At 41.7% G+C, this 14,032-nt stretch overlaps 1 protein-coding gene across 6 annotated transcripts in view; it reads left to right on the top strand.

The window, feature by feature from the left end:
• The window catches only part of GPATCH8 (G-patch domain containing 8), a 49,816-nt gene that overhangs the window by 29,764 nt on the left and 6,020 nt on the right, over positions 1-14,032 (top strand). For all 6 annotated transcript variants that reach the window (XR_004842878.1, XM_035901220.1, XM_009645461.2 and 3 more), the window contains 2 exons: positions 2,988-3,131; positions 13,614-13,744. Coding sequence is in view for 5 of the 6 variants with exons in the window: in XM_035901220.1 (XP_035757113.1) it covers positions 2,988-3,131; positions 13,614-13,744 (275 nt within the window). In the remaining variant the exon portion in view is untranslated. The remainder of the gene's footprint in view (positions 1-2,987; positions 3,132-13,613; positions 13,745-14,032) is intronic.

Here is a 14,032-nt window from a genome sequence, read left to right as displayed (position 1 = left end):
CAGCAGGTAATACTGCAGGCAGTTTATTCGGCTACAAAAATTTATAGCCTCCTTTTCTGATTTATTTTTTTTTTCACCCCCAAAGTTGAGACCTTGACTTGCTTGGCAAGTGAATTGCTGTTATATTTGTTCATTTAAAAATAAAAGCCATTGTAATTACTTTTAAAGCTAATTATTCATTTTGAGCTGAAGGTAGTTAATGATCTCTTCTGGCATGCTTTAAAGTACAAGCGTGCTCTTAAACGGGCTTATGCAGCCGGTGCCGAACAGTTCCTCTTCGTCCAGGTGCACCTTCTCCTTGAAGATGTTCCTCCTTTTTGTTGTTTTTAATCTCCCGCTGGGCGGCATGCTGCTCACGCGCTACAGAGGGAAGGTTTGGCCCCGAGCTTGGCCGTTCTCAGGCAGCGTGTGGCCAAAAGCCTGGATCCCTTTCTGCAGCAAACCCCCAGCTGCGATGCTGGGCATCTTCAGACAGCAGCTGTCAAGTACAAAGTATTTCTTCGTTTCAGAGTGGTTGGTAGGAGCTCTTGTGTGAATTGCATGTAATGATGTTTTCTCTCAGGTCTGCAATGTGATTTATGGTAAAGTTCTTGGGTTTTGCAGTTGTCTTTTCAAATGCAGTTGAACGTGCGTTGCTCTTGCTGTTTCATCTTCCTGACGTTATTCAGCACAGATTTGTTTTTCAGGAACTCTGTGGAGCAGCAGTAGCAGTTTCTCCCAACTCAGATGTGTTTTTATTAGTATGCTTTATCGTTAGGCTCTTGCATTTCTGTATTAATCTGTGAAAATCTCCGCAAGTGTCTTTTTTTTTTTTTTTTTTTTTTTTTTAACATTGCTCAGCAGGAGTCCATTATGTAATTGCCAACTGTGGCCACATCCTGATTAGCCATTCAGGGAGTCTCAAAGGAATCTCTGATAACTCTGCAACCAAGAAGCAAGCAAGAAATGTTCTTTAATTCCCTTCTTTTGTATAGATTCGGATCACTCAAATGGCTGTGTTTTCATTGTTTAGCCACAGGAAAAAAACAAAACAAAACAAAAACTCAAACCTACGCACTGCACGGGAAGCTTGTTGAGAGTTTCAGAGGAACCTTAAATGTCATTGTTCTGTGGATCTCACGCAGCTCTGTTTTCCTTTCTTGTCTTCCTGGGGACCTGCTTCAGGCTCAAACCTTTAGATTTGTTGATTTTTTTTATTTATTTTTTTTTTCCCCTTCTTAACAAGGGCCTCCAGTAATAAATGGAAGCAAGAACTTGAAATAGACTTTTTTTTTATTTAGAAGGTGAACACTGCTTTGAATTAAAAAAACCCTTTTAGCAGTAGAATTTTTCAGATTTTTTTTTTCCTCCCCCCCCGGGTGTTGAAATTTTCTACATGAATTTTACATTATAGAAAACATGCTCAGCAGTATTATTTTAATGTAATTTTGATGTAATCGCTGGGAGATAAACCATATTGCCTTGAACAAGATCTTAAATAAAAAGTAAAAAGGCTTTCATGGTATATCTTTAAGTGTTTGCTTGCTCCTCTTGCTAATGCAAGGAGATGTCCCGTAAGAAGTTTGTACGGAAGACAGAAGCTCTTAAGCTCTTGAATGTTTGTTTTTTTTCACAAATGTTAAGCTATTTTCTCTTAAATAATTTCTCTTTATTCCAGTTGAAATGCATATGGTAAATAGCTATGTGGGGTATGCCAATGTTAGTACAGCATACTTTGTAATACCGTATTTGTAGCTTTTTTTAGTATGCATCAAGTGTAAGTGCTTCCATCTTGTCAAACTAAACCTTCCCCAGCTTGCTTGTCAGGAGTGGTGATGTTTTATTAATTTTGCTGGTGGGATTGTAATTGAAACGACCTGGCTAGCAGCAGAAGTTGCTTAGCCCTGAGATCAGTTCATGCCTCGGCATCGGGTGTGTTTCAGAGCCTCCCTGGCTGCTGACACCCCACCACCACCCCCCCGCCCCGGTCTGCATCGGCCGCTGGGGACAGGGCTCGGGGATCAGCACCGGCTCGCTTCCAGGCACTGGGACCTCAACAGCCACTTGAGGGACTGGGATTTCGGCAGAGCCCCAGAGCTTATTGCCGCTGCCAAGCCAAAAGCTGCTGCTTTTCCTTATAGCAAAAGGGGGAATGACATGACCATTGCCGGTTTAGACACCTCATCTTTGCTCAGGGGTTTGGTTTTGCACCTATACAAATGCTGAATCTAAGGAAAAAAAAAATACTGTCAGCAACCTCTAAGGCAATCTCTCTCCCTCTCATTAAATGGCAACTGCCTGTACCCCCTCCCAGTGTAATCACTGTATTTGAGCTCAGCTTAATGGACAGCATTGCTCCTGGGAAGATTTTCACTGACTGAAAAATTACACTGAAGTGAAATAGGCTCAACGGTTTCTGAACTGTGCTTTCCCAGCCACGGATCTGGGTTCCTCCCTATTGAATTGCAGACAAACTGAGATCAAGCAGACATCTGTTAGCACTCAAAATGGAGGAAGTATCAGCATTTAAAGTTCTAAGATTCTGTTCCAAAAGCAGTGATCTTTTTGGTTCGATGTGTGTTTTGCCCATCTTATGTGAGCAGGCAGCTGCCAGTTTGTTTGTGTGTTAGTTTGAGGCTTTGAACCTCTCTTTTTATCTCAGACAATCCGGCAGGCTCTTGCCTTGCAGCTGCAACTGCCTTCCTGCCATCAGCACTAGATTTTTTTTTTTTTTTTTTTTTTTTAAAGCGGTCTCCTTTTACTGATACCTGTGCTAATGACAAGATTATGTTCTGTGTTAGGAAACTGGGTCAGGGCTAGGTTGGTAGTGTTGCAAAGTTATCCTTCATACCTTTTAAATTGCAAAGGCTGGTCAGCTTAATAAATATAATCATCAGTATACACTTAAGACTTTCTTAAGGACTATTTTTCCTTAAAGGACTAGTTCATCATCTTCCAGTTTGTTTTACAGGAAGCTTAACAGATGCATTTTTTTGTTAATTTTTCAGGATTATGTTGATAAAGAAAAGGCAATTGCCAAGGCTTTGGAAGACCTCAGAGCAAACTTCTACTGTGAACTCTGTGACAAGCAGTATCAAAAGCATCAAGAGTTTGACAACCACATAAACTCTTACGATCACGCTCACAAGCAGGTAAACAAGTGTTGATAGCACAGTTCATCAATTTTACATTCACTGCAACGATCTTGTTTGTGGTTAATACTTTGAATTTCCCCACTGTGGATCTTATTTTCTGTATAGCCCCAGGGACAGGTGTTTCATGTCACTGGTTAAGATTCTTCTGCCCACCATACATTTAAAAAAACCCAAAACAACAAAGAAAAAACCCCAGTCACTGTTGGCATCAAAGAGCCCAGTTTTGAATGACCCATGGGTGGGAACAGGCTGCTGCTAAACTGGGAAGAGTACAAATGGATATGGATGGCTCCTAGTTTGCATCAGCTTTTAATACAGTACAGCTTTGGAGACTGATGGTACGCCACGTGTGTGCATTTTAATACTTTAGTCTGTGTTCTGTCAAGTTACTGAAAACAGACTAGGACATAATAGGCTGTGTCAAAGGAATCATAAAAAAGGAGCACTTCCCAAATTCCGTAACCCTCAGGAGAAGGTGGATTCAGAATCTGTGTGGAACTGGCTTTGGTCCCAAGGTACCATAGTATCTGCATGACGCTTCATACTGCACGGTAAATAATAAAAGTTCACGTGTTAGCCTGATCTGTTTGACCATTCAAAGGTGCTAAATGAGATGTAAATGTACAGCAGATAGCAGTGTTGTGCTCACCTCGGGATGAAATTGCTCAAAGGAGGTTTTTTGATCTTCCTAGTCATAAATTCTAACAATACAATTATTAAAATGCTGCTAACTTCTGGAGGATGTGCTGTAGACTACTAGATCTTGCAAAATAGCAGTGAAGCAACAGCTTGAAAACAAGAACATGGCATTGCAGAGTATGATTTTTTTGTGTATTAAGTATAGGATATGATAGTTCAAAGTAAATTCACTAAGGGAGTCTTAACAGGAAGTCTCACGGCAGGGCAGTTTCTGTTTGAGTACTGTGGTGAATTGTGGTTTAATAGAATTAAAGAGCAGAAATTCATTCATTTACTTTGTATTGGGAAAACTGGCTGCTTTAAGTGAGCTGGTGGCACAAGCATGATACCTGATAGCAGTGTACTTCATTTTCTAAGCTTTCCATCAGCTTGGTGGAAACTTCAGTGCAATTGCATGCATCTGTTCAGGAGGTGAAAGGACCTGTTTGTGTCACGTTCTTACAGCGTGGTGAGACAGTATGATTGTGTCAACTCCTGTTTAAAACCCGTGGGTGATTAATAAGGGAAGTGATGTGAGGTTGGCAAGGCTGAGAGTTTTTCTAGCATCTAGATATGCTGTGGAAGAAGAAACAAGCCTGTGCAAAGCAACCACCCCTCATTGGTGTAAAAGGAGTCATCACTGGGGTGTAAGAAGAGTGACCTGAAAGAAAAATGTCTTGGGAACATGCAGAGTGGTGTAATCTTCTCATCGGTAGAAAGAATTTGGGGGTTGTTTGGTACTGCTGATTATTTTTAAAGGAATTAATGTTCTTGGATAAATTGCATCCATTGCAGTAACTTCAGGCAGGCTTTGGAGAAAAGGAGCCTTCAAACTCTGGCTATGTCACCCAGCCTTAATTTCTAGTTACACAGGGATTTAAACAAAGAAGCAATCATGCTTTGCTTAAGGAAAAAACTGCTTGTCCAGCTTGAAGTTGTGCTGAAATGTGTGTCACCCTGTTGGGTCAGCATTCAGTAAGTGAACTTGAAACTACCTAGAAATAATGAAGGTAAATTTGCATAAGTAACGCTATCTCACTTCTGTTGTTCATCACAGCTCAAAATAGGCTCAGGTCTAACAGTCTACTCTAAACTTTAAGATAGTTTAAAAAAAATAAATGCTGTGCTTTTCATGATACGTTGCACATTCATGTTTCATATTTTGCCTCTTTAGACAAGAAGGCAAGGTTACCTAAAGGCTAACGTAAATATTTGGAGGAAAAACAAAGTTCTCTTAAAAGTAGGCTCATCAGTAGGCATTCTTGGAAAGGTGAGACATTATGGTATCCTACGTAATTACAGCAAACTGGCTTGGTGTATAATACCTGCAGTGTTTTGTCTTCTCAGCGGTAGTTCTTGAGGCAGTAGTGCTTTGGTTTTGCCTTTCTCTCAGCTTGTTGAACAGGCTTCCACAGGATCATTTTTGCTTTTAAGTATTTTTAGTTACACATACCCACGACATTGAAGTGTTTGCTTTATTCCTCCTGTGGCTCAGTGAGCATTAGGCTGTCCCTGTAAATAGATGCTCCATCCTCAGATCCCTTTCCACTCCCGAGTTACAAAGCCACTGTCTTGTATTCCAGGAAGGAACTCAGGATTATTGCGAAACAGGGACGATAGGTAAGTGTATTGATCCCTACCGGATAATTTTTGACCCACCAACTTGTTAACACCAAACAATTAAAGGGAAGGTGTTTATTATTATTATTATTATTATTATTTCTTGGCTATACTGGTTTCATATAGCATTCAGGTATGTCTGAATCAACCTCAACACCAAGTTTCTGTCCAAAAGGCAGTATTTCTAGATTACCTTAACTGGGAAAATAATCTTCAATTTATTATCACAAACCATTGGCCTGTTTAAGTCACTGTATATTAAACATCTTGTCGGAGGTGTGCAATGTTCTCTAGATTATTTTTTTTTAATTAGGTTGATACTGAAATGAGAACTACAGATGTTTTAAAGAACAGTAACCCTGTCTATTCACCAAATGGTCAGTCTTTCTCAGGGGAAGCCAGAGGACTAAAAGCAACTTGAGTTCATCATACAGATGGCACTGCAAGAGGAAAAATAAACTCAGTTCCCTTAAAGATCCTTTAGTGAACAACTGAAAAAGGCTGTAACCATAGATATCATAACTTTCTGCACCCTGGAAAGCTACTGGTATTTTAATGTTTTGTTTTGGTTTTTTTTTTTTTTTTTTAGCTGTAAGGTCTTTAGCCTGGCAACTAAAAGGACTGGTAGCTTATGAAGGACCCCCGCCTCTGATGTGGCGTGGGCCTGACTGTCAACAGAGTAATAATAATTTAATAGACAAATGGAAAAGGCGGCAAATGCAGAAAGAAAATTTCTCCTGCAGCTAGTGAGGAACTTGGGTTGTGAAGGTGGACCCAGTGCATTTTTGTGCTGCTTTCCTGCAGATGTGTGATGTCCAGGTGCTTGATAGCTCCCACAGTCCTAGAACACTCTGGACTTAGTGGGAATGTATCCTTAGGGCATTGCATCCCAGGGGGCCCTTAATTCGGTTTGGGGTTTTGACATCAAGATAGAATACTTCACGTTCGATTTGCCTGAGTCACCTCATCTGGGGTTGTACCCAGTTGGTGTGTTCTTATCAAATAAACCCAATCTGTATTGCCTTGCACTTAGAGCACCTTGCAAAAATTGTTACGGTTGGTTTTATCTTATGTGTAAGTAGTGTAGCATTCACAGTCAGCTGCTACTGGGGATTTTATACTTCATCCAAGACCTTACAGAATCTCATAGACGGTCACCTGGTAGCATGCCTGATGAGGGGTTGAGCTGTTTACTGAGTCACTGACCCAACAGAAAAAAAGCATTCACCTTCTGAATGCCATGTGAAAAACATCTTCCTCTCTGAACTTCTGCCAGGTTAAGTGTGAGAACGCTAACCAGTATTGAAATGCAGTCTTTTGTGTAGCTTTCATTTTATTTTTTTCTGAATGTGTGGTGCTTTGGAGGTGTAGATGATTAATTCTGCATAGATTCTCTTTACAAAAGGACAAAGGGAATGTATTTCCATAAAGAAGTTCTTTGGGAAAGCGGGTGGAACTAAGAACTGAAACTATAGATCGCAGTTTTCTTCATGCCCTAATTATCCAGATCTTTGCTTCTAACGCCGAGGGGAAGGGATCTGTTAAAGCACAATAAAATTATCAGCACAGTCACTGCTGTGGCTGATGAGTACTCTAAATCCAAACCCTGGACTTCCTGGTTTGGGGAGAATTGGACTTGTGCTTCCCAAAAAGTTCTATCTTCAAGCACAGCTTGAATGTAGAAGACTGAAGAGAGAACCTCCAAGATACTTTGTGTTACATGGGAGGCTTTTCTACTCCAGAAATACTTTACCCTCAGAAAACCCATGGTATTTTTTTAACATAGTTTTAGCTCTTCAGCTGCTCATTTGCCGATGGCAAACACATTTGGAGAAGGGCATTTATATGGAGAGTGTTCCATAAAATAAGTCTTCAGCATACAAGGCCTGGACGCTGTGATTACAAGCAACTCTAGCCTCCCGAAGGGCAGGCAGATTTGTGTCGTTGGGTTATCTGTGTTGCGTTAATGCGTGGTGTATTTTTCCAAAGTTGAAAATGAGGTGTCAGGGAAGAAATTAAGATGAAATAAAACTGCAGTTGCATGCCATTTCCCCTCTGCTCTTTTCACTTCACTTACAAGCGTGCAGAGAATGTTGATTACCAAAAATAAGCAGGCCTTGTGTTCTCATTTATATAAAATTATAAAGGTTGCCATCCTTTGAGCTCATATTTAGCTAATGGTGTGGTTCACTCCCAGAAGCTTTTGTGGCAAAGAATCGAGCGTACGTCAAAAGTTCAGAAAGCCAGAAATCTGCTGGCATGTAATGAAAAGTACGTTATTATTTTATTTAATGGGGATTGGCAGAGAGACTTGAGAACAATAGCAGGGGAGGAGTAGCCTCTAATGGGATTGTGCCGTCACGTGAGCTGCCTCCTCTGTCAAGCCAATGCAGAAATCTTGCTGTACGTGGATCCAGTCTATCCCTCCCTCCTGAACAGAAGGTTTGTCACAAAGGTCTCCGATCTTCAGGTCTAGTAAAGCAGTGGAGCAGAGTGCTCTTTTTTTTTCTTTTTTTTTTTTTTTTTTAATTCTGTGAATAACACGATCTCCTTCTGCTCTGCAATTTTAGGCAAAGAATGCCTCTCGGTTGAGCCTCAGTTCAGCGAAATTGCATGGCTTTGTCAACTTAAATTGAGGAAATCCATTTACCGCTGGTCTTGAACCTGAAAAGCAATGCACTCCAGTTCGGTACTAGGGAGGTCTTACCTCGATACCATCTCACCAGCAAAATCTCATGCATGATTGCCATAGCAGGCGCTGAGTTTTTTCCTGTTACGACAGTTTCTGAATCCTGATTGTCCCCCCTTCTATTTAACCACCTTCATGTGTCTGTGATGGGCTATCTCTAGAGCTTTTAAATGATGCCTGAGTGCAGCTTATTTAAGCCGATTTGAAGAGCATGGTAAGGTGTATGCCAACTTGGCCCCTCCTGAGCTGTGCAGGGATGGGGAGATAATCCATTACTGTAGCCTCTTTGTGCTGGAGTACTGAGGTAGCTGCAGATTTTACAGAAAACATGTTCTTTAAGAGCTCGATTTGCACTCCCATTGAAATTTAGAGACGACTTAGTAATTTTGTTAGAAACAAGGCTGAAAACTTAAAATACTATTCTTTGTTACAAAGCTGAGGTGGGCGGCAGCTATTAATAAAACACAATGCCGAGCTGAAGGAAGGCTTGAGGTAACGAAGTACTGCTGCTAGCGGGCAGAAGTTTGGACAAAATTTATTTAACTGCTAGTGGTTTGTGTCCTTATTTGCTGCCCAGTGGGCTTACTGATGTGGCCCTTCTTATAGCTGAAGTAATAAACCATCAGAATAATATTTCTTGGCTTTATCACTGCTATCATCCTACAGTTTGTAAATGCGTTGCTGCTTAGACAAACCTTCTGCTTCCTTGGAAAACCTGCTGCCTATGAAGAAAAAATGCTTCCTAACTTTTAAATCCTACAGTAGCATGAAGCTACTTGATTTAATACAGGTTTGTGGCTCTGATCCTGTTGAAGAAATTAAGAGGCTTGCTGAGCACCGTGGGAAGAATTAAAAAGGCTGCTTTCACCCCAAGAAGGCTTCCCAGGGCTCCTTTTCCTTAGCTGGTGGGGAGAAGCTCCCTGAGGATGACTGCATGGCTACATAAAGTTCTTGTTTAAATTTTTTTGCTGTGTTGGTGAGGATGGGGCAGCTGTGTGACTCCCCCTCCCACGGCTGTCCAGCCTCTGTTTTTTCTTTTTTTTTTTTTTTTTTAATTCTGTGAATAACACGATCTCCTTCTGCTCTGCAATTTTAGGCAAAGAATGCCTCTCGGTTGAGCCTCAGTTCAGCGAAATTGCATGGCTTTGTCAACTTAAATTGAGGAAATCCATTTACCGCTGGTCTTGAACCTGAAAAGCAATGCACTCCAGTTCGGTACTAGGGAGGTCTTACCTCGATACCATCTCACCAGCAAAATCTCATGCATGATTGCCATAGCAGGCGCTGAGTTTTTTCCTGTTACGACAGTTTCTGAATCCTGATTGTCCCCCCTTCTATTTAACCACCTTCATGTGTCTGTGATGGGCTATCTCTAGAGCTTTTAAATGATGCCTGAGTGCAGCTTATTTAAGCCGATTTGAAGAGCATGGTAAGGTGTATGCCAACTTGGCCCCTCCTGAGCTGTGCAGGGATGGGGAGATAATCCATTACTGTAGCCTCTTTGTGCTGGAGTACTGAGGTAGCTGCAGATTTTACAGAAAACATGTTCTTTAAGAGCTCGATTTGCACTCCCATTGAAATTTAGAGACGACTTAGTAATTTTGTTAGAAACAAGGCTGAAAACTTAAAATACTATTCTTTGTTACAAAGCTGAGGTGGGCGGCAGCTATTAATAAAACACAGTGCCGAGCTGAAGGAAGGCTTGAGGTAACGAAGTACTGCTGCTAGCGGGCAGAAATTTGGACAAAATTTATTTAACTGCTAGTGGTTTGTGTCCTTATTTGCTGCCCAGTGGGCTTACTGATGTGGCCCTTCTTATAGCTGAAGTAATAAACCATCAGAATAATATTTCTTGGCTTTATCACTGCTATCATCCTACAGTTTGTAAATGCGTTGCTGCTTAGACAAACCTTCTGCTTCCTTGGAAAACCTGCTGCCTATGAAGAAAAAATGCTTCCTAACTTTTAAATCCTACAGTAGCATGAAGCTACTTGATTTAATACAGGTTTGTGGCTCTGATCCTGTTGAAGAAATTAAGAGGCTTGCTGAGCACCGTGGGAAGAATTAAAAAGGCTGCTTTCACCCCAAGAAGGCTTCCCAGGGCTCCTTTTCCTTAGCTGGTGGGGAGAAGCTCCCTGAGGATGACTGCATGGCTACATAAAGTTCTTGTTTAAATTTTTTTGCTGTGTTGGTGAGGATGGGGCAGCTGTGTGACTCCCCCTCCCACGGCTGTCCAGCCTCTGTGAACACCCACACATATGGTGTGGTCCAAAAAGTAATTTAGAGATTTGGGAGGATTAGAATAATGAATGCTTGCCTAAGGATTAGATGGAAATTTCTTTAGTGTAAGCCTAGCTTAAGTATCGATTTAGTTCAAATAGCTTTCTGGGAAGGCCGAGACCTGGAGTATGTCGTTGCTTCGATAGACTCCTTTTACTGCTGTGAAATTGTACTTCAGGCTTTTACTTGCTTCACCCCAGTTAGGTTTGGGGGAGGAGGGTAGGCATAGTTATCCACTGGGTTTTGGGTGGATGGATGAGTGGATTCAGTTACCCACTTGAAACAATGAGCGAGGTCACAGTTACTCTGACAGGAGATTTTGAAAAGTTCTGGCTGTTTTAAAAGTTCAGTGCTAATCAGCTGCCTGCAAACGAACATAGCCACCTGCATCTGTTCCTGTGGTGATTTGTTTTTACAGACGAGCAGTCTGGTCTTCTGCTGTTGTCCCTCCTTCCCCTGCCCCAGGTTGCATTTAGGTAAGATAAAGCAGGCCAGACAGGTTTCTTGGGACTTGGCTCCTTCCAAACTTGAGAAATGATTTCTGATGATGGCTGCATCATTTTAGGTTAGTCAAAGATGCTGAGCTATGTTATGTTCCATAATTTACATTCCCAAGGAGATGGTATGGTGCAGTTGTGGAGCTTTTCTATACTTCCCCAGGAAGACCCTTCTTCCTCGTGGCCCCCTTGTGACAAAAAGAAACTCAGCCTTGAGATTTCTTAGTCTTTTGTGAAGTCAGCTTTGTAAAATCAGACCAACTTTTCCCTGATTTGGGGAGTACCAAATTCTCAGCAGTCTTGAAACTGTGGTTAGTAGTTGGTCATCTTAAAAGGCACAGGTAGCAGTGTAGCTGAGTGTTGCCCTGTATTGCAAGTTCTGGATTTGCAGTGCGTTGGGATAGTTCATTTGCTTCATCGCTTCTAGTTCATAAGTGTTGAGAGTGGGAAGTTTGGGGGAGCAGAGACACACAAACTCAGCGTTTAAGGAAATGGGCATTTAATTCTGTTTTCATTAAAATAGTCCGTTATAATCAAGGCAGGATCTCATTGTGGGCAGCTGCATCATTATCAACTGACTTGGAGCCTGGTTTTATTTCACGGGGAGATGCTTAAGGCCATGCTTGGGGGGTGGAGGTGGGTTTCTTGAGTGCACCATTGCACCTTCCTCTTTAAAGTAAAAGGTCACAGTTCATTTCTGTTGTAAATAGCTGGGTCATACTTTTTCCCAAATGGATGAGTGATCTAGAGACTTGGCATCAAACCCCAATTAAATAGTTTTGTCAGCTGTTGGTGACTTTAACTTCTGGAGCATTTTAGATATGCTTTTTAAATCAGCATGAAAAAGCTGATAGCATTGCTTAGTCCATATTTATTTTTTTTTTTTTCCCCTCCTTCTTGGAAAAAAAAAATACTATTCAACATTTAACACACACTACAAAACTCTTGAGCCCTTTACTTGTCCTGGTGAAAGTAGCTCTGTTATTCCAGGTGGGATCATTGCTGTGTCTGTGCGTGTATCTGCATTCCCCCCTTCTGCTCCAGACTCCCTAAGCTCGGTCCCGTAGCTTCGCTGGCTCAGCTCCTTCTTCGTAGAATAGCTCGCAGACACCCCAAGAGCCTGTGTAGTAATGCTTGCTTTGTATTTATTTTTTTTTCTCTCTTCCACTCTTGTTATATTTTTACTTTCTTTTTTTTTTTTTTCTTTGTGATGTGATGTTTTCAGCTGATGTATTGAAAGCAAACCCTTCTAATTTTGGAGTCCAGATCACAAGAGTGAGTTTCTACTAGTGTCTATAGCTGTATTCTTCTTGTGTGTCCTCCCCTCTGAGCTTGGTAATGCTCAACCACATTTAGTAAATACGATTAGGTAAGAGAATCCTCTGTCTCGTCAAATCTCCCCCTTTTTCACAAAGCAATGTTCTCTTTACATTGGGCCAACTTAATTCCTCTAATTCAAACTTTGGGTTAGTTTTCAGATCCACTGTTTCTGTGTGTACCAGTCTGACTCTGCTCCATTAAAGAGACAGCGTCAGCCAGAAGGTATCTTTCGAATTAACCGATGATTTGTACATCTTGTATGAGGATTTTTCTAAAGTGACTACTGCTTTGAGTACCGTTAGTCTTTCAGGCCCTGCATGAAATACGTGAAAAACGAGAAACTTTTTCAAAAGCTGGATACATGATGCTTTCTGGAATTTGGCCTTTTGAAAGGGTTTCAAATTGTGCACCAAAAGAGACAAATTAATTTCTTAGGATGGTAGAGGTCTGTCTTTGCTGCTTTCTGTTACTTAAACTTCTCTATAGCACTCAAAGAAAAAAAACCCACCTTGTGAATTTTCACACGTATTCAAAGGAAAACCAGCAGCCTCTTTTCCTAGTGCTTTGAGACAAGGACTTTCAAAATTTTTCTGAAGTCTCAGATGTTTGATTTCTATTAGAATTGGGTATCTAGCTTTCCTCAGCGACGTTACGATGTTTGAAATTCCTTGGGCTTGGGTTTGCTTCCTCACATGGTAAGATTTCTGGGGAACTTAGTGTTTCTGCCCTCTAAAATATTAAACCCCAAAAGACCCCACTGCATTTTAGAGCATTTTGTTTCTTGAGAGACCGCTCAGAACTGCTGTCAGGAAAGCAAGTAACTGTTTGCGGCGTATGTTGTATTATTTATTTGCTTACCGGAATCATCTGCGTGGGATTTCTTTGGCACCTTCTCCAATGTAATTTGTACATTGCTTTTGTAAGATATAATACCTGGGTAACTCTCTTGCACCAGCTAATCCCTTTCTGTTCTTTGGCCCATGCTATTAAGACTTCTGTCGTGCACTGTTTGTCAAGTACATTTGCACCCTGCAAGAGCAGCAAATGGTCTTTCTTTTTTCCTTTTCCTTCCAGAATTTGCTTGTTGCTTTGAAATCAGCTTTACTGTACATGCTAAAGAAAACCAGTAATGTCGATTTGGAAATGCATACACATAGATTGGAAGTCATAGCCAAAAGTGATCAACAGTTGTCTTTTCATTTAGCCACTGGGAGGATGGCAATGTGCTCCATTTGGTTTGTTGAGCTAAGATGCTGTTGCTCCATCCTAGCTCAATAAATGTTACTGGGGAGGGGCTTTACAGCGGACTTTCCAGTGCAACAGCAGAGAGTCGCTTTTGGACACTTGACCGCAAACAGCTTTTATCTAATCCATCCCTGCTTTCTTTTGCCTCAGAGGTTGAAAGATCTCAAGCAAAGGGAATTTGCTCGCAATGTCTCTTCAAGATCACGTAAAGATGAAAGGAAGCAGGAGAAAGCCCTCCGGCGTCTACACGAACTGGCTGAACAGAGGAGGCAGACGGAATGGTGAGTACAGGTGATCCCTGAGCACCCTTGGAGCACGTGTGAGGGAGCCCTGTGGCCCTTTGCTGCACTGGCATTCTTGCTTCTGCAATCCTGAGCAAGTTGAGTTGCTGGAACGTGTCCAGAGGAGAGCAACAAAGCTGGTGAAAGGTCTGGAGCCCCAGGCTGCTGGGCAGCATCTGGGGGACCTGGGGGTGTTCAGCCTGGAGAATAGGAGGCTGAGGGGAGCCCCTCAACTGCCTGAGAGGAGGGTGTAGTGAGGTGGGGGTTGGTCTCTTCTCCCAGGGAACG

This window comes from Egretta garzetta, unplaced genomic scaffold (assembly GCF_000687185.1).
Source record: "Egretta garzetta isolate BGI_Z169 unplaced genomic scaffold, ASM68718v1 scaffold551, whole genome shotgun sequence".
Classification (NCBI taxonomy): Eukaryota; Metazoa; Chordata; class Aves; order Pelecaniformes; family Ardeidae; genus Egretta; species Egretta garzetta.
The sequence above is the reverse complement of the archived record's forward strand: the minus strand, read 5'-3'. Positions and strand labels throughout refer to the sequence as shown.